The following is a 20,564-nucleotide window of genomic DNA, read 5'->3' as shown; positions in this document are numbered from 1 at the left end:
CTCCCTCCAAACCGCCTAAATTAACTTGTCTGCTAAGTGGAAGGGTTTGAGTGCCTTTGTTTAGCTTCCCGTATATTCAGTGCACTTATGTGCTGAAGTTAAGATTCCATTATGACACTGCAGTTGTTGCCTGTTGCTTGTAACGGGGTTCTTTCCCACATAATGTCATTGAAGCGAAGCAGCAATGACACTGCTTGAGCAAAAACTGTGTTTGGTGTGTGAGGCCAGTGGGGGTTGTTGGGGGGAGGAGGGGGTGATACTGTTGCATTTAGAACGTAGCACAGTGCAGTTGTGCAACTTTTCCCTCCACGTTTCAGCTGTACCTCATCAATGACAAGTACCCGCGAGTGCGGGCTGCAGCTGTGGAAACGCTCACAACCTGCCTGACACCGATTGACACCTTGCCAAGGAGGTAATGCTGCCGCTGTGGCATAATTGCATGACGATGCTGACGAACGCCTGTTTTTATTTTCAGTGATGCGAATGTGTTTCCGGAGTACATCCTGCCAAACTTGGTAAGTGTTCTCTTACCGGCATGTCAACCGGAGAAAGACAAAACACCGATACCTGTGTCCCGTGTGTCTTTCTTGCCCTGTTGTGTGGGCTGCTTTCCGTGTTGATTACAACTTCATGCACTTACCACAACCTCCATATTGACACAGCTCTCTGATTTTGCAGTAATGTCATGCTATTTCCTTGCAGATGCATGTCACATTGGACAGCGCTGTGATTGTGCGAATGGCACTTGCAGAAAACATTGCGCTCTTGGCTGAAACTGCGCTCAGGTTTGTGCTGCACTCCTTGTGTTGCATATGTGCCAGTGCTGACTAGTGGGGCTTTTTAAAGGGCCCCTGAAACGGTTCGGACAAATTTTGTAGACGCGTAGGGTACAGCTTAAGTAGAACATTCACACGACAATTTAAGTGAAGCGTTATGTATTAATGGAGCTTCAAGCGATTAGAAGTTACCCTCCTCCCTAGTCATGCTTTTCCTCCTCAACTCGTTCGCCGAGCGAGCTGGGCTAAGCTCCGCCTTCACTGGTTTCGCGTCACGATGCGACGTCACATCGTCCACTTCCGGTTGTTTTGGAGCCCGCCCCCGCCTGCGTGATACCTCTCCGCTAGCCGCTTGGCCGTCGACCCCAAGCGAGAGCTATCGAAGCAGCGTGCGTTGCGAGCATTCTGTCGTAGCGCCGAACGTGTCTGGTATTCCGGTAACCACAGGCAAGCTGGTCATTTCGGCAAATGACTGGAGGCATAAACTCAAGCTGATGAAGGAACTTTAGCGTAGACGTACGTGCGGCCTGATCGGTCTGCACGGTCCAGCCACTTGTTGGCGCAGCGCTTAACCAGCCAAACAAAGCGCTAATATTGCTCTAACCAAGTGTAAAACATTTTAAACATTTATAAAAACAAAGTGTTGATGATTACACTCCTGCGAAAAATACACACCAGGAGCCAAAGAAGAATACACTTCGTTACTGCTACTGTGTATGGTTGAGCTCTGTGCCACCAGGTGGCTGCACCGTGCAGACCATTCGCATTTGCGATTCTGCTCATCCCATGGCTCATCCCGTTACGGCACAGTCAAGCGGCCAGACCCTGTCCCCTTGCGCTTGCATTTGCCCTAATACCGGACTCTCGAAACGCTATTGCGTTAGTAATTTTCCGGTGTAAAGTGACGGCCACAAACGCGCAAACCCTGGCGCCGATCGGATAGCGGCAGTCCGATGCGCAGCAGCCAGCTCGCTCGTATGCTGCCTTGCAGAGGGACACGATGTCGCAGCTTGACATAGTGCCAGTCGCTACGTTTGCAGTCCACAAAGCAACAAAGTCGAATCATAGTGCTCGCGAAAAGACTGAGACCGACTCTGACGGCGGAGCTCTCGTCAAAATGGAGTACGTTGTAACACAAGCAGACGACACTTGCTGTGTGCCGGAAGTGCTTAATTGTATTGAAAAGTCGTTCTTGTGCATTCTCTTTATGTTACTTTCTGTTTATAAAAACAAATGAACTAACATTCCAACTATTACGAAGATCGTTTGTTTACCATAAAGTTGGAAAAATTATTGATCACGCGCCCTGGTCAGCCAATCGGATAGCTCGCCCCACTGACGTCATATGGGTGATTTTCGTCATATGGGTAGGGGCGGCTTAAAATTCCGCCGAGCAGCGTGCTCCGATCGGCAGCGATGTGCATTTTTAAAACTTTATAATAAATTACACGCTTTACGCGGAGCACTTAGATGTGTCAATTAATGATCAGAAGGACCTACTCTAACGACTCAGTACGTTTGTAGAAAATCGTCAAAATCGTTTCAGGGTCCCTTTAAGTTTATGACTGATTTAAAGAAGTATTTCCCCAGGGTCATCTAAATTTGCTTATTGATATGTGATATTAGAGAGAAATTAGATTCTAAGAACTCTTCCTTCTGTCATTGATCATTGAATTCTGAATGGCTAGTTGTCCTTGTAGAATTTTAAGTGTTGCATTAACAGTAGCAGTTTTCTAATAATGCATCAAAATTGTCATAAGTACCATATTTATTCGATTATAAGGTGGTGACGATTGGAAGGCGAGGGTGCCAGTTGGAGGACCCAAGAAAATATTGCCTTATAGTGTGTCTTCACGCCACTGCGGCGCGCGCTGCCGTAAAGCCACACCTAAAGGCAAAATTTGCTTATATGGCGGGGGGTGACTTCGAGACTAAAGATACTAGAAAAAAAAAAATTTGCCCTATATTCGAATAAATGCAGTACTTCTACATCTTTAGGCACAACGCTAGAACAATGCCTAGCAGTGATTCCTCACATTGTGAGGGAAAGATTAGAAATAACAGAGAGAAAAGGATCCCAGAGCAGGTTCTTTCCATCCTGAGCCAACTTGCTTGCCTGAAAGTTATGGAAAGTAATGCCAGATTAAGCAGCCAGAGAAAGCATGTTTGTCTCACTCTAGCCGTGCAGTGAAATAAATTGTCTCACTTGTCGCACTCTCTCACCGTTTTCTAAAGTCTCAAATCACAGCTCTCGTAGCCTATTGCCTGTTTAGCTACTGTGGTGTTAATCATAATGTGGTTCTGTCTACATGTAAAAACAAAACAGGTTTCTGGACATGAGCACTCAGCACGAGGTGTCTTCTCCGGATGGCACAAATGTCGAGCCAACTGTGCAGGCTCAACATCACCACCAGGTAAGCAGTAAATTATGTGTTTTTTATGCGAAGCATACTAGCCGCACAACCACGCTCTTCCTTGCTGCGCCGCGCGCGGCCGCGTAACCATATGACGTCACAACAGCTGCAAAAGCGGAGGCTCAACTCGTGCGCTCGCTTGCGGCTGCGTAGCTACATAGCCGGGTCTCAGCTCGTGCGCTCGCCTGCGGTCGCACAGATGGTACTGCGGCCTAACTCCCGTTCCTCCGCTGGGGCACTGGCGTCATAACAGCTGTATAAAAGAGCGGCGCGCTCTCGTCGAGGCCAGTTGTATAGCGCGATGGCGGGAAAGGAAAGGGCCGCTCGTCAGACCGCAAAGCGCAAGTTACAAAGAGCCATGGAAACGGCCGAAGAACGAGAAGTTCGGCTTGCCAAGCGACGTGCACAGTACGCGGCTAAACAGCAGCGTTCCTCCACAGAGTCCGAGGTAAAGGATGAAGTTGCGAGTGTATCTGGGAGTACTTCTACTCTAGTATGCTTCGCATCCTGGGCTTAACCTTAGCTAAGCCACAGCCATTTTTTTTGTTAATGTAAAAGAAAGAGAGGAAGCAAAGGATACACTGCAGGCTAAAAAGTACCAGAATGAAAATTCGTGATTGCAATTGTTTTAGTGTGCTGTATGTGCAGAAATACCATGCAGAAATAACAAATGTACAGTAATGATTTACAGTCTGGCATTTTATTGTTTTTGTACGTGTATCTTCATCAGCAATGTGACTTCTAAAGGCAGGTTCAGAAAATTTGTGAGCCACACGAAATTGGCTGTTGAGATTTGCACTGGACACAAAAATGCTTGCAGTGCGACTTACAGGGGCATTTGGAGAACAGGCATTCGTGCATTTTTGTTTTTGACAATGACATAGTCAAAGCAGACCAGGGCTGAGCTTTTGTAGTGATGCCTTTTCCAATGCTCTTCCTTTTCATGCTTTGTCCGTGGTCAGAGTGATGCTCTGCCTGCATTATCAGTGGCATAAGCTGTTTGTGAACAGATGATAAGAGTGGCACAGGATTGAGCGAAAGACATCACTACAAAATCACAGCCATATCGTCGCTTGTTTGGGGGCTTGTGACGTCATATTGAGTGCCTGGCACTTGGATACCAAAGCTACTTAGCAGAAAAAGACCTGCAACTAAAAAAAAAAGACTAGAGAGGCTCGAATGCTAGTCTTGGTGCCAGCACCCTTGTAAAACAAATTGATGGGTGTAATTGTTGCATAGCTAGGTTGCAGTGCTATTCACTGATGACTTGTTATTTTGCCAGGGCTCATATGATTCTGAGCTCCAAGCCCTTCAGCAAATGGTTCAGCAGATGGTGTCGACTCTGCTGAGTGATTCCAACAACATAGTCAAGCAGATGCTGCTGGAAAAAGGCATCACACGGCTGTGCTTGTTCTTTGGCCGGCAAAAAGGTTGGCACCTTCGCAATAGTTGTGATGTTCTGTTTCCCTTATGTGTGTTTTGTAGGCTTGCAGCCATTCAGAGTTCGTGTCCTATCACGAAGACATGATGGCAATCGTGAGTGCATCATTTGAATTGTGAAATGCCTTTCCTCTGTTGTCTGTTACAGCGAATGATGTCCTGCTGTCTCACATGATCACATTTTTGAATGACAAGGTATGTGTCACCCATATTACGCAGATCCATCTGTGGGCACACAACTGCACTCCCGTGCAGTGCATGTAGTTATTAGTATGCCCAATGTCTGAAGACACTTTTCCTCATTTTCAGGAGGACCGACATTTAAGAGCTTCATTCTTCGACAGTATTGTTGGCGTTGCAGCTTATGTTGGATGGCAGTGCTCGCCTATTTTGAAACCCCTCTTGCAACAGGTTTGCTATACTCTTTAAAAGACAAGATTGCGTTTTGGACTGATTCATGTGGTAAATGCACTGTTTACCAGAATGATTAGCAAAGAGTTGAGACAAGACACAACAGCGAACAGAGAGCATGTGTTTGCGCTCACTGCACCTTGTGTCGTGTCCAAAGTAGTATTCACAGTTTCTTTTTGAGCTACAAAATGGTGCATGGGATGCCAGGTAGCTTTTCAATACAGCATCCAGCGCTGCTGATTATGTCATGGTCTCACTGGTGTAATCAAGTGGTTTTGGATGATGATAACATAATGTAAGAGTTTGTTGTTTTTCGTAATGACAACTATTGCTACTGTGTAAACATTGTTACCGTTGGTCCAAATGGTGCAGTTTTGTCTAAGTTGGCTAGACAGTCCTCGTAATGAAGCATATATTGACGGCTTTTAGAATCTCTACGTCGATAAGGTTTGTTATTCAAAATTAGAAAAGGGTTTTCTTATCTACCCCGTAAGTGTAGCTTTGGTTCAAGTATGCTGTATTTTGAATATTTCACTCTAGAATAATGCTCATTCTTTTGTGTGTTTTACCTTTTCAGGGCCTTGCAGACACAGAGGAGTTTATCATCAGCAAAGCACTCAAGGCTCTCACTGAGCTTGCTGAGATGGGACTCTTCAGGAAGCAAATGCTCTACGAGCTCACGGCCGAGACCATTCCCCTTCTCTACCATCCTGTGAGTTAGCAGAAACATTTGTGGCTTTCACTACGCTCTGCATTGCTTCTTTCTTCCGATCAGCGTAGCCACCCTACGCTGATAGATTTATCCGCTTTGCATACTATGTGTATAGAGAATGCAAGCTATGACTGTCATGCTGCAGTTGAACCATGTTGCAGCTTCAGTGCACTGGTGCAACTTCAATGTTAGTAACGGCAAAACATTGTCTGTTGCATTTCGCTAGAATAGCAGCTTGGGCTTGTTGGTTTTCCATCCTGCTAGTAATAGCGCAAAATGTAGACAAGGGACGAGACAGCGCTTGTGGTGTCTTCTTGTCTCGTCCCTTGTCTACATTTTGCGCTGTTACTAGCAGGGTCTGTTGCATGCCTTTATCGCGAGTCTGCAGGCTTACTAATTTAGTGAAGAGCTCAGAGAAACATTTTTTTACAAGAAACTTGTTTGCATTGAGCACTTCCGGAGTGTGTGTAATAATGAGTTGATTTTAATAGTACTATAAAGATCAGCCAGCAACACTTCTTACCAACTGTCTATAAAGTCACTGCAGACACAAGAGCTCACAGCAAGAATGATCAGGTTTTCTTACTTTGTCAATATTTCAACAGGCAGACCAAACTGTGTGATCTTGAGACACCATTTTTGTTGCCATAGCTGCTTGCATCAAAATTTTTTGTCATGGTGGCAAAAAAAGTTGTCGGAGGCATGTACTCTCTTCACCAATATAATAGGGAACACCAGATTTGTTTTCAAAGCCAGTTATTTTCGTTTTGTGTGTGCATTTAATGAGGAAATGTTCTACGAGTGGGATCCTTCAACAACGTAACGCATAAGACACAACATAACGAACATCAGTGAGTGAGGCCTTGACTTGTGCATTTGCAAGAATTCCTGTTTTCACGCAGATAAAATGGTCCTTTTCATATTGGCAGAGAGTGTACTGTAACTAACATTAACAGCTCTCCCATCATGGGCTTTTTTTTTTTCCAGAACCTCTGGATCCGACAGAACACGGTTGGCTTTGTATGTGCGGTCACCAAGACCTTGTCACTCGCTGACACCCAATGCAAGCTGAGGCCCATGCTTCAACCATACCTCAAGCGTCCAGTCGTTGAAATGGATAAAGAGGTTGGTGCTCCTATGCAGGACAGCTAACGTCACAACTGATAGCTGTCTTCCGAAAAGAAGACTAAGCTAAGAACTAAGTAATACGAGGCATCCCATTATCGCTGTTTTGTTCGCATCTGCAGTTGTTGCCACAATCAAGTTGCTGGAAAGGGCTTCAGTGAATGTAGTACAGTCAGACCTCAATACAACGAACATGGATGTCACAAAATAAATGTAGAATTTTGCTTACTGATACCGGCATGTAACGATTAACAGATATAACAAATATTAGATATAACAAAGGTATTTTTATGTTGAACGTAACTTCATTATTACGGTATTCAGCTGTATTTGGCTGTAAGATTACAGAACTGGACGAGGCATAGAACCTGCTGCGTTTAGTTGCAATATGTGATGTGCATTCTTCGCATCTCTGGGCCTTATGTGATGGCAAAATATATAGATTTACTCTCCGCTTTGCATACTGTGTGAACAGAGAATGCAAGCTTTGACTTTGTTGCAGGTTTATTGCACTGGTGCAACTTCAGTCTGTGTCTAAACTAAACTGGAGGTGCTCAATCTCAATGTTCTTGTCTGCATGTCAAGACTTTAATGACTGTGCAGCTGACCAGCATAAGAACACACATAAAGACACACATAAAGACATGATGGCCCACAGTAGCTTCGAAAACAGTGCTACATTATTCTGTACATTCTGTGTGCATATGCAAGCAGTTGATGAAACCCACAAAATGCTCCACATACATAAATTTGACATTATAACAGGTGTTCGTATTCCGCATCATTGAAGCATCCGTCTGATGTCACGTTGAGTTCTTTCGCCAGGCATTCGAAGGCAGCTCATTTTTGCAGGTTACTTAATTATTTAAGTGCACTGTACATATTTTCTGCTTGGATGCTGAGATAATAGGCACTTGTAGTGCAAACGCAAAAATGGGGAAAGGCAAGGTAGCACCCGAGATGTTTATACTACATCTCTAAAATTTTAAACTTGCAATGAATTCTGGCAGCATTCAAATACTAGATGACTTTTCACTTTGTATTTGCATGAAACTATAATCGTACAAGTTACTATTAAAGGAAGCTTTAGCTTCGCTGCAGCTTCTTGGATTTAGGGGATGTACCCATGACTTACTGCTGGCTGCCTATTTTTGTTATGTCTGTTGTAGGTGGCCATGTTAAATGCTCTGCAAGATCCACTCCCACGGAGCCTTTACGACTATGTGGTGAAGTTAGACGCTCTGTCTTATCTCTTAGAAGACCTGCGCCGTAGGCAAGTCATGCGATCCATAGTGCGAGCGAAGCACCAACCACCCTACGCTGATGTGGACCACCAGCTCAAGTCGGTAGGCCATTTTCACTTATGGTTTGCTGTCACCAAACTAGAAGCATGTTCTTATGAACGCCAACGAAGAGTGATGCAGTTTCTTTCCATTGGCACAACTACTTCTTTCATGCTACGCATCTGTTGCAAGCAGGCAAGAAAAACGAGGGTGCGAAGGATTTTACGTCCAGTACGTGATACAGCTTCGTACATTGCAGGTTTACAGGAGGCTCCAGTCAGATGGTGTGACAGAGGCCATGGAAGACAAGATTGTGGTATGCTCAAGCTTTAATATTGTTTGTTACGTGTCATACAACATTAACTAGAAGGTGGACGTCTTATTTTTCTCAGATGGTGACCTTTTTCTAACAGCTGCATTCTTTCCGTTTCTAGGCAATGAAAGAGCACCTGACCAAGATACACAAATATAAGAGAAGGTACTGTCGCTTTCATATTCCATTTCTGTAAGGACGTATGCAGTAATATTGCATTTGCAAAAATATCACATGAAGGACACTTTTGTGGTCATGGAAACGGAAAAAAGATATAAGTTAACTGATGGCAAGTATTACTGTGTGTTCATGTAGAAGGGGCTGAAGGCAGCGTTTCGGCAGCGTTGTTGTATTGTGTTGTCACCCCCAGCCCCCTTCCATTTACTGTCATTGCGCTCTCAACATTTGCGGGCCTGATGCCTGCAATTGCTGCTGGCTTTCCCATAAAGCTTCACTGTCTGATGGCTGAGCTTGTCACATATTGAAGGGCGATGGGCAGGGAAGAAACCTCGTGCTGTATTCAAGAACCTCGCTTGATGTATTATGCAAGTTGTTTCCTTTGGCTCATAATTCTAGGGACAGAAAACTTCCGTTGAATTCTTGCAAATGTGATACATACCTGCAACGCCAAGGCAACCTCTGTTTGTATAGTTTAAAAGCCTCTCTGCGCATCATTGTGTGTGTTGCTAGACAGCATAATCTATCTTAATTAAGTAGTGCTGCTAATCCTCACAAAGTGGTGAATATGTGGTAGATAAATCTTCTTAGTCTCTAGAGCTGTGGAAACCTCCAGTGCTGCAGAAGGTGGACTAGTAGGCCCAGCATCAGTTGTGGTTATGTATGGAGTGGAACTACACAGGCAGTGCCTGAACCTTGCAGTAACTGACAAGTGAAGGCTAGCAAAACTATTGAAGTATTTTCACTATAGTGAACTATAGTGAAGTATTCTGACGTGCACTGCTACTGATGGGCATGAGCTGTTGCAATTTTGTCTTTTTACTCATGCCTTCGTAGGTGAAAATTTTGTCGTCGAAGTGTGCATGGTTAGAGGGGACTTTTGGCCATGCAATATCGAACAAGAGCTTTTCTTAACACCTGTTCCATATAGTACTACAGTGCACTAATGACATTGGTACATAGTGCAAAAGTATTTGCACTTGAGCTGGTTGGCACGACTTCACAGTAAAAAAATAGCGCAATACGCTGGACGAGAGAGGACAGGACTAGGCGCTGACTGTCAACAAGTGCGTTTATTTTGAAACCCCAATATGTACGCCTAAGAAAGAAAGAGGGTGCTAAAAGCTAACCGCAAACGATACATAATGTCCTTAAGGGAAAAACAAAACAAAACAGAAGCGTTCAATCACTCAGTCAAAGAGATAGGCAATCTCTTTGTTATTGAGATGGCTGATACCGAGCTGACACATAAAAGCCCCTTGCAATGCATGGTGAAAGCCTCGTAGATTTCTTTTTTTGTCCCATGTTTTGGCCTGTCTTTCCGCCATGAAAACATAGTCGGAGATGCGTGGGCAACATTGTGCTGATGGAACGATCGTTGTGCAGCGCTTCAGAGTCTGAAAATGTGGACACAAAGCTCCGAGGCGGTGAGATCGACCTGGAGAAACTCTACATGTCAAACAGATGCCGTAGCACAGACCTTCTCACGCTCAAAATTGGTGATGAGTCTTCACAGGCTCTCTTGCATAGCAGGTAAGCCAGGGTGTCAGCAACAGCAACAACAAAAAAAAAAAAAAAAAGAGAGAGAGAGACTTTTTTTTTTTTTTTTAAGAGATGAAGTGTGAGCTATTGTGATGAATGAAAAAGAGATGCCATATAACTTTGAAGAACTGCTGGATTGCAAAAATTCATTGCAAAGAGTCTGTTGTTTGGGGCATTCAGGACGATATCATTTTATGTGCTTTTGAACTTGTGCGGTACCTTTTATTAAATTGTTGCTCTTGCCTTGTCAGATCATACAGAAAGAAGGGACCACCTGTTGAATCTCCCCAGGTCACCATGGTAAGTAGATGTCACCGTTCTCTGGGCAAAGTTGTAGCTTGTGTGTTGATTTTTCATGCCTTTTTGTTTGCCACCAATGTAAAAGTTATGTTATTCATCTCTCTTCTATGTATTGAAAGTGAAAGAATGTCAAAGGAAAGTGGTTTTCCAGGGAGAACATTGGTAATATGCAGTGGTGCAATGTGCCACCCCCTTGTATTTCATATTCAGATCCTGAGCTGAAGGGCTACTAGTTGGTTGCGCATATTGGATCTCTGTAGAGAGAGAGAGAGAGAGAGGCTTGATGAATAGTGGAAAGGTTGGCATTTAGCATGCAAAGAGCGAAAAGACATGACAACAGGAAATTATGTGACAAAAGCTGTCATGAGCTCACGTCTGTTTTGTGTTCTTGTTGCTTTATGCGCTGCAGCTTAATATGGCAAATTATAGCAGCACCAAGTGGATAACTTTTTTTTTGTCTAAACAAATACACATGGTACGTTTCAAAATATTGGTTTGGTTCTTTATTATTATTATTGTCCATTGTGCATTATTGCTTGCTACACACAAGCACATGCTTGGACAGTGGCTCCAGCTTCTCGCATCGTTTGTACTCCAAGGGAGACGGCTTAGCTGTTTCAGGATGCTTGTTGTCATCCTACTAGTTCTTCTTCTCCACTGCTGCCTGGCAATGAAATTATGCAGGCATTAGACTTGCACATGACCCTGTGCCTCTTTGCACCTAAACATAAAAATAAGGAAGGACATAGCAAACATGATAGCAAAGACAGAGTGTACAATGAGCAATTGTATTCATCATATCAAAAAAAGTATACGCCACTGTGCCCTGCATGAACTGCATAAGGCAGGAGTCTGGAGACTTCGCAAATTCCAGAACGAAGACTGGCAACGGATGTTTGGCAAGGTTGAACTGCGAGAGCAGTCCCCCCCGAAGCAGCAGCCACAGCCGCCACCACCGCAGCGGCATTCACCAGCCGGAGACGGTGACCCAAATATGGAGCTGCATGTTTCTGGAGCTGAGTCGGCCGATTCTGCAGCCCCGTCTGCGAACGCCTCTCCTAAGCAGCCACAAAAAAACTTCACTGGAATCACCATAGACACAGGTTAGCATCTGCTTTTACTGCACCATTTTAAAGCAGTGCAAAAGATTAAGAGAAGAGGCAATCAATGCATGAAGGAAGTGCATTCCGAAGGGAAGCATTGCCCTGCTTTGTAAGTCGCAAATGTCAGCCAACATGCCCTGAATCTTCGTGTTTTCTTGTCATAAGCTTGCCAGCTTGTGGAACTTGCTCGGCCTCAGTTTGAGAAAAATTTTATAGCACTTAACTTGGCTACGATTGCATTATTGCTCATTACACGTCCTCTTTCAAAATTTCATTTTCTTCCTATCGTCATGCAGTAAGCCGAATTCGTTTAACCTTCTCGTGATGATCATTCGAGTGCGAGAACCTTTGTGATTACAATAATTGTGGCATTATTGGTATTGTGACATCTCGAAATGTTTCGCTTCAATGCAGTGCTGTTTGTTTATATAGGTACTGGTTATAGCAGCAGTCATTGTCTGCCATGCCCCATATATATCTAGAGTCAGTGTATGAAATTGTATAATAATATATGGTGTGTTCAAACTGGCCTGTGAACAACAACACACAGTTCGAACGATCAAAACAATTGCCACTATTGTCATTGGAGCGTACTGTAGTACTGAGCTGTTGTGTATAGCACTGCGAGACTATGTATGCAGTTTCTTTTTATTCGACGTGACGCCTGTTAGGGTAACTACTGTTTGCTTGTATTTCTTTCTTGCTGCAAACATCATTAAAAAAACTATTTGTGTAAATATTCACCACTCTTTCATGAATTATCTTAGTATTTACGTGCAGCCAAAGTAGCAATCATCATCAGCCCCATGAAAAGAAAGCCTTTCTGTCCATCTTCACATCTTGGCACCTTCCGTGTTCTTCTGTCTTTAAGACGGCTGTATACCAAGGGCCATACTATGTATTGATTGTTTTAATCCTCTATGCTTTGTCATTCATCACCGACTGGCATGATGTTATGTCATCATCAGTGGTATCGGCTGCTCGCTGCTACAGGTGATAAAAAATTTTTTTTAAATTAGCAGAACCTTAAGAGAAGAAATATACTTACATAATACGGCCGCAACTCGCCTCGATTTCTTTATTTCTCTCTCTCTTTCTTTTAAAATCTTCACTGTCTTAATGCAAAATACGCTTAATCCTCAACCTTTCGAATTATCGGATGTACGGAAGTAAATCTAAATGAACTACGAAATAACAGTGCCAACTAAAGCAATCATGAGCGAGAGACCGACACAGACGAGGCACTTGCCCTGTGTTGGTCTCCCGCTCGTGATTGTCTTAGTTGGCGCTGTTCTTTCCTAGTTGAGGTATGCACCATCTAGCCTGAATGAATGTTGTTCTAAATCTAAATGCTTCTTGCCAACATCAGCATGTGACAAATACACGCTTACAATAAAAATTGTATATGACGAAGGTATTATTGGGTTGGGTGCAACACTGTTACAACAAAGTTCGACTGTATATCTTAACTTGGAATGCTCTTTGTCTAGACTTGGTTGTTTGTTTTGCTTTGCAACCATGTAATTTTGTTTGAGAGAGAGAGAGAGAGATTGCCACATTTCTTTAGAAAAATTGTTGTTTGCAGCCACAGTCCACTGCCTGTCGTGCCACGCCGAGTTGCAGCTCCTGCTGAACAAGAAGCGAACAGAGTTTGCCCGGGAGCAGACAGTGAGGGAGACCATTGACGACCCCTCACGAGAGGAGCGGCCCCTGCCACCAAAGTGGAGGCCTCGCGGCACCCTGGTCGCCCACATGCACGAACACAAGGGCGCCATTCACAGGTCAGGCCTTCAGACCATACTTGCCAGCTATGACAATTCTGTTTCAAGATGCCCGATTTAGAGCTGAAAGTAGGGCTAGTTGGTTCTGCATTAAGTGCGTTATAAGAATTTCAAGCAAAAAAAAACTACACTAGGAGAGGAAGCAAGTAGACGGAAAGACACTGGACTAGCATCTTTCCGTCCACTTGCTTCCTTTTCTAGTGTTCTATTTCTTTTTTTTCTGGAAATTCTTATAATGCACTTAAAGATGCCTGATGTTTACTTGCGTGGGATAGTTGTGACAGCACTGAAAATTCTTGCAATTATAGTACAGTTGAGTTTCTTTAAACAGAGCCTCAATGGATCAGGGAAATTGGTTTTGTTTATCAGGAGTTCCATTTACTGAGAGACAAAGATGAATACAATTGCATGAATATGAAACCAACCAACTGCGAGGATGGTGTCATTTTTAAGAGGCAGTTTCATTTAAGCGATTTCCGTTTATCAAGATTCCACTGTGTTTATTTGCCTCCCAATTAGGACGCAGTTGATTTCAAAAGAATAGGCACATGAGCCTTGTGGTGGCTTAGTGTGGCGCGGTAACATCTTTATGTTGGTAGCCTTTCCACTAAGCACGTTGTTGCTATGTTGCAGTAAAGTGATGTCACGAAACATAGAAAACTCAAGTGTTTTAATCAGTCACTGTATACATTTCCTCTGCATTGAGAAGTCTCGCATAGGTAGAAATGCACGATGTTTGGCACATACCGTATTTACTCGCATAATGATCGCACTTTTTCATCCAAAATATTGATGCAAATTCAGGGGTGCGATCATAATGCGGGTTAAATTTCCCGTGAAAAGAAAAAATTTTTTTTCATCCCGTGTTTGCTGCGGGATGACAACAGGTCAACAAACATGCGGCTGCCGCTGTAACAGTGCGGGACACCAAAACAAGAATGGCGGCCGGCGGGGCAAGCCGAATGCGCCGAACAAGATTTTGTTCTTCTTCTCTATGAGTACATTACGGGGCATTGAAACAGTTTCTTCCGTATCAGTAATGAATAATATTGTTAATATCTGCAAGTTTGCAGCAGTAACATAGCCATGTCCACTTTGAGGGGACAGAAACTGAGATGGGCATGCTTAGCTGCCAGCGACATAGAAACACATGGTGGGCATGCTGTGGAAACTGCAGCATTTGTCTTCACTACTATCCTAATACGGCACGTTTCTGCTAAGGGTGGGCGAATATCTTCGCTGTGTTACAAGTGTCGGCGTATGAATAAGATACACTTCTAACGTATCAGTGTAAACATGGCTACTATCGTTGCCGCTTGCGATTTGTTGCGTGCCCACGAGTGCAGAAGAGAAGAATCGAAAAGCGGTTTTTTTGTTGTTGTTGTTGACCACAACCATTCTAAAGCCTACAAGTAATAAAGCCAAGGCAAGTTTGGTTGTAGCTTCTTTTTTTTTTTTCATGGAAGTGCAGAAAGTGATGAAAGGAATGAAATGGGGCATCTGCTTAAGAATGTTTGGAATGTTTGGTGCAGACCGCTTGGTATGTCTTGGAAGAGTCGTTTGCGTAGCATTTGACAGCATTTGACGGATCGTAAGTGCAATCATCATTAGCTAGACTTGGCACACGACATATAGCTGCGGCAAGTTCGGGGTGCGATCATTACACAGTAAAGAAAAAAGATTTAATTTTCACGACAAAATACAGGGGTGCGATCATTACGCGAGTGCGATCATTATGCAAGTAAATATGGTACTGCTGCAATGTTGACCATTTTTCCCCCGGTCAGCTTATAATGTTTGGTGCATCTGAACACTAACCCTGGTCTTCCCAAACGATCCTCCACTTGGAAGCTCTTCCTCTACTCAGCACGGTTCAATGCAGCACCACCGTTTGACTGGAAAAGACGCTAAGCTTCTCAAGAATTACCATGGAGTGTCAGTGAAGTGCAGTGACCACTTGTGTCTATGGGCGGCACTGCTAACCACTTCGTCTACTTGATGTGGAGGGCCGAGTTGGGGAACATTCTAGAATACAGGGGCATAAGAACCAAAAGGATAGGGCCAACATTGCTGGCAGCAATGAGAAGCACGCTTCTTATTGACACAGTCATTTTCTGTCCTATTTGGTAACCATTGCAGATTTCGTTTTCATCAGGAGAGTGTTTGTCTTGCTCTGGTCCCTGCTTGGAAAACGGGTGGGTGGTAAGATAGACAAGTGGCGCACGTTTCTGCACTGTATTGTAACAGAGTCGCACATCATCAGAGTTGTGCAACTCGGAGAACCTGCTCACAGAAGTTTCCCGTCATTATGACTGAACTATCTCTGACATGCTGAGGCACGGAAGCATAAATTATCATGATATTCCTTCTGTACAGTGCGGTCCACTGTTAAAGGGGTGGCTACTAGGTGTGGCATTCACTTTGCTTTGGAAGTTTTGAGTGAAGTTATGTCAGCGCACTGCACAGAGATGTACAAAGGTGCCAGTGTCACCCGCCGTAAGTCATCTGCTGTAAAGCTGGGTGATAGCACACTTTGCATGTGCTTTGCATTCATGTGTTTTGTTTAACAGTGGACTGTGCCGTCCAATTACTGGCATTGAAATTTAGGCTTCGGTTATTGCCAGAAAAGTAATTTTCTGGCAATAATTTTTGGCAAAAAAAATTTGGCTGATGTAAAAAAGCTTTAGCCAAACTGAACATAGTACACTGAACTGTTAGTGCTGCTATTATCGTGACCTGTTCATAACATTGGATTGAACAGGATACCATGCGACTGTGTCGGCGAAAGGCACCCGTTGTGGGGACAGGAATTTCAAGTGTGTGCATGGGCAGCCCGAGAATACTAGAAAACCTGAGCAGCATTATAAAAAAATGCATTAAAGAAAATTGCAGTGCAGAAGTCTGTCCCTTTCTTCTTCTTCTTCCCCTATCATCAGAAGTGTTACTTCATGGGGGCCTTGCACCCTGCATCACTCATAGGTAGCCTGGCCATCTAGCAATATAGAAGAAACTAAATATTTGTCATGACAGTTGTGCTGTACCTGAGACAACCAGCGACCTTGACCTAAAATTTTAACACTTTCCTGTTTGCGGGAAAGTGGGCAGTTTTTGGATAGTATAGTAAGTGATTTTTTTTACTGCTACAGCAAATGCTTCATATTAGAATTTATGATATCAATTTGTAGAAGAAGGAATGTGCTTTCTAATGGTATTATTTTCAAGTGAACATTTATTAACAATTCTTTAAAAAAATTTATTTAATAAAAAATTTGTTACAAAAATGAGAAAACTCGATAAAAGCATAGATGCTGCTTAGCACCAAGAGAACAAAAAAAAAGAAGTATATGCTTTGAACAAAAAAATTATATACAACATTCCTGCAAATATAAGCATTCCATCTGTAGAAGTTCTTTATATACAAAGGAAAATGTTAGTCCTTTTGGCTATCGTGCTTGTGCGGCGACTCTTACAAGTTGCTGCATGGCACTGCAGAGCACAGTAATTGTGCACTGCTGAAGTCCACTCACGGCCACCTTCTTCCGCAAAACTACACTTTTTGCGCTGCCACCGCTAAGTGGTTCTGCTCAAACAACGTTGACACCATGCAGATAAGAACTGTGACCTTTAGAACACACCAGATATCTTTAGATCTGAGCGCAGCAGCAACGAAACGGTTCGGAGTAGAAAACGAAAGCTGCCGGCGGATACCTGTTCATGTTCCAGGGCTATTTGACGCACTTTTGCTGTCCGTGCTGAAATCCGATGAATCAAAATCATCTTCCGAGTCTGTGCTGCTACCACCAACAAAAAATTCTGACGCAGACTCATCGGAATTTGCTGTTTCTGAAGGGCATCTGCGTGCGACGTCGATGCCATATCGGAAGCTATGAGCGCTTGTCACGGCCAACTAAAGGATGCTTTAAAAACCTCCATGCAGTGAAAAAGAAAAAAAAGAATGCGAAAGTGAAACTAGAAAAAATAGTTCCTCTTTTATGCACTGGGTGACGCTACCTGTCCAAAAGCGCCTTGAGTGTGGCAAAATTTGAAGTTGAAACCATCACTATACGGGCTATCGATGGGTGTAGACGCGGACAGGGAAGTGTTAAAATTACCATCGTTGGCAACCCTAAAGACTCATTTTTTGTTGGCTAACCTGTGGGAACAGGGCACCACCGTCTTTATAACCGCATTGCCTTTTCAGTTTATTGCGGATGTATTGACAGCCTGCATCACATAGCATGTAGGCTGTCCCTGCTCAGGGATGCTTGCTATTCCATTTGAGAGCCTAGCGAAGCGGAGAGCACATATCTATCTAACGGGTTCCCACAAAGAAAAATTAGCTTGAAACAGCGGTCCGTGTAACTGAAAATACCTACACTGAAAATGATGCAAAGGTGACCGATGTAGAAAACGGCGCAAGAGATGCCGCGAGGTGGTGTGCATTCCCCTTAACTTGTTGAATATGGCAGTGGTGGTTGGTGGTGGTGCTCGGTTGCCTCAGTTGCTGACATTGCGGTTCCACATCCGCCTGAACATAGGCTGCAGGTGATCCCGAACACGAGCCTGTTTGCCACATGCTCGGCCGACGGTCTGGTCAAAATCTGGGACTGGGGCCGCATGGAGAAGAAGGCCATTGCCAACAGGTCCCGCCAGACTTATGCCAGGATGGGTGAGCACTGCTTCTGCACTTTCGGGTGCTCTGCATCTGTGGCAAACACCGTATTAAAAAAAAAAACTTGAGCAGGATCGTGAAAAAGGAGCAGTGAAAGCAGGCAGGAAGGCACTAATTTGAGAGAGCACTACTTGTCATGTCACTTTCATTTCACACTAGCATGGCGCTCTTTGGCCATACCTGGCCCTTGCGCCATTAAACATCAAACAAACATTCACTCATTCATTTCAAGCCAGAAGGACACTAAAGGAAGATATTCATGCTGGCAGACTACACTGAGACTGTATGCAAGATACTGGATGATAACTTTTTTAAGTTCTCCAGAATTTTTTAATATTGCCTGTGGCAGATAGCATAATTCTTGTCCTCGAGCTGGATTTGTCGAAGAGGTGGACATTACTAGCACAAGAAATCAAAATACATATTCAGCTAATTAACAAAATATTACTAATTAACTTCCTAATTAGTTACTGTACCTCACATATTGCAATTTATCGATTGCAGCCAGTGAGCTTGCAAGACGTATCCACGGTGTCAGCATAATTTAGTTGCGCACTAAAGCTGCCGTAGCTCTATACAAGTGATGACAGTTTTGCCACAACTTGCAAACAGAAAACTACTTTACACTCAGGCGTCCTGAATTATGTGCCAGCATACTTTATGTACCTCTATTTTGCAGAGTTGTAACAGTATTGCGCATATTTATTTTCAGATGGACAGGTCACATGCATGACAGTGTGTCAAAGCATGCAATCCTTGGCTGTTGCTTCCGATGCAGGAACCATACAAGTGTTCAGGTCAGTGTGACGTGAAGTTGTCAGAGCACTGCAGCATTCACCTCTTTGGCCACCTACTCAGCTTCAAGGCTATTCTCTTTGCTATAGTCAGTCCTCACTGATTTCTGAATTTTATGATTTTGTGGTCACACGGGTAGTCTGCACTTGGGTTTTCACAGAAAGTTTGTCTATGTTTGGGTTTTCATGGAGAGTTCCAAGTCAATTGTATCTTGTGCAGTGCAGTCCATGATGGAGAGCTTTCCTGTCCACAAATTGTGGTGTCGGAAAACCTCACAGTTCGCAGACGCTGCCACGCAGATTAGCGAATTTACCCAGTGTTAGTGAGCATACCTATGGTGCAAAACTGACCATGGCATGTGTTCACACAAGAATACATTTCTTACTCTTGCGTACAAAATTCTAGAGAACAAGAAACAAGCACTACCAGTTTCTTTGTGAAGACTGTGCTAACAAATAAGGCTGTTTTGACTTGCCACCTAGGGGTGCCAGGCTCTGAGGGCTGAACAGGGGCATAATTCACAGACACAGTCCCATGAAGCAGAGAACACCAGGTGTACTTAGGGATGTGAAAAAGTGTTCACCCATGCCAGCACCATGCTCCGAGGCCTGACAAATATTTTCACTTAACTGTCCCACAAAATTCACTAGAGTTCACATGATGAAACCCCCAAAACAAAAGCAGGAAGCCAGTTCCTAAGGCTCTTCTGTGTGTGAAGAATAGAGAGCTTTAGTGTGTCCGGTATTCCGGTAAACATAAGCGGACAAGGCGTTTTACCGGATGCGCAGAGGTGCAAACGTGAACAGCCTGCACGGTGCAGCCACTGGTGGTGCAGAGTTCAACCAGACAAACAAAGAGCTAATACAGTCGAATCTTGGTAATTCAAACTCATAGGGACCAGAAAATTTGTACAAATTAAAAGAAGGACTTGTTTTTGAAGTATTAGTGCACCTTAGCACGATGCATAAACGGTGCGAGTCGTGAAATATTGTGGTGTACAAGCACACAGCGAGCGAGGACCACGAAAGTGCCCATGCCGGCCAACGCCCGCTTCCTGATAATGGCAGAAAACGAAACTTCAAGGAGCGGGCTAAGTGGCACCGGCGTGGAGGCAAGGGCACGCGTGGAGACCGTTGAACGTGAGCCAGTTATGTGAGAGTTTAGAGGGAGGGCAAGGGGAGCGTAGTTGCGAGCAGGGGCGGGAGGGAAGTGGATTTGCTTTCCCGCCAGCTTGCTGGATGGTACTAATTACCTCTGCCATCTACTGCCACCGAAGCAGTGGGGTTGCTGAGGCCAGTACTGGACCTCCGCTACTGCTTCGCTTTGCGTGTTCGCATGTTTATTCCTTTGTCTGCTGACATATCGGTGGTGTGTTTACTTTCTTTGTCCTGCCTTCTTAACGCGAGTCATGTCTTTTCAAGATGCCGAAGTCGTTGCCGCTGATCATAATCATGTTGGTGTGCTCCCTTCTGTTGCGACGTCGCTGTGTTCAGAAGTCAAGAACGAGGTGCTGGATATCGCCTTTGCGTCCTTGTATTCAGGATCAGATATGGCTCACTGTCTCCAACAACCTTTCCATCGGGACGTCTCGGTTTAGACGCATCATTGTAAATAAACAAGCACGAACGAGACCAACCAAGCCAACAAAAACAAGCACAAGTGAGAGCTGACATGAGCAGACGATAGTGCAAAACAAGCTGTCTGGGTGAACCAGACATGA

At 44.1% G+C, this 20,564-nt stretch overlaps 1 protein-coding gene across 1 annotated transcript in view; it reads left to right on the top strand.

Annotated features, from left to right (window-relative positions):
• Vps15 (vacuolar protein sorting 15) overlaps positions 1 to 20,564 on the top strand; it is a 34,811-nt gene that overhangs the window by 7,806 nt on the left and 6,441 nt on the right. Inside the window, exons 12-29 of the mRNA XM_050195898.3 lie at positions 318 to 412; positions 476 to 515; positions 703 to 785; positions 3,103 to 3,190; positions 4,473 to 4,620; positions 4,779 to 4,825; positions 4,940 to 5,041; positions 5,619 to 5,753; positions 6,741 to 6,878; positions 8,048 to 8,224; positions 8,421 to 8,477; positions 8,596 to 8,639; positions 10,038 to 10,184; positions 10,445 to 10,493; positions 11,368 to 11,596; positions 13,182 to 13,377; positions 17,916 to 18,046; positions 18,762 to 18,846. Of these exons, the coding sequence (XP_050051855.1) occupies positions 318 to 412; positions 476 to 515; positions 703 to 785; positions 3,103 to 3,190; positions 4,473 to 4,620; positions 4,779 to 4,825; positions 4,940 to 5,041; positions 5,619 to 5,753; positions 6,741 to 6,878; positions 8,048 to 8,224; positions 8,421 to 8,477; positions 8,596 to 8,639; positions 10,038 to 10,184; positions 10,445 to 10,493; positions 11,368 to 11,596; positions 13,182 to 13,377; positions 17,916 to 18,046; positions 18,762 to 18,846 (1,991 nt within the window). The remainder of the gene's footprint in view (positions 1 to 317; positions 413 to 475; positions 516 to 702; positions 786 to 3,102; positions 3,191 to 4,472; positions 4,621 to 4,778; positions 4,826 to 4,939; positions 5,042 to 5,618; positions 5,754 to 6,740; positions 6,879 to 8,047; positions 8,225 to 8,420; positions 8,478 to 8,595; positions 8,640 to 10,037; positions 10,185 to 10,444; positions 10,494 to 11,367; positions 11,597 to 13,181; positions 13,378 to 17,915; positions 18,047 to 18,761; positions 18,847 to 20,564) is intronic.

This window comes from Dermacentor andersoni, chromosome 3 (assembly GCF_023375885.2).
Source record: "Dermacentor andersoni chromosome 3, qqDerAnde1_hic_scaffold, whole genome shotgun sequence".
NCBI classification, from domain to species: Eukaryota; Metazoa; Arthropoda; class Arachnida; order Ixodida; family Ixodidae; genus Dermacentor; species Dermacentor andersoni.
Note: the sequence above shows the minus strand (reverse complement) of the source record. Positions and strands in the feature narration are given on the sequence as shown.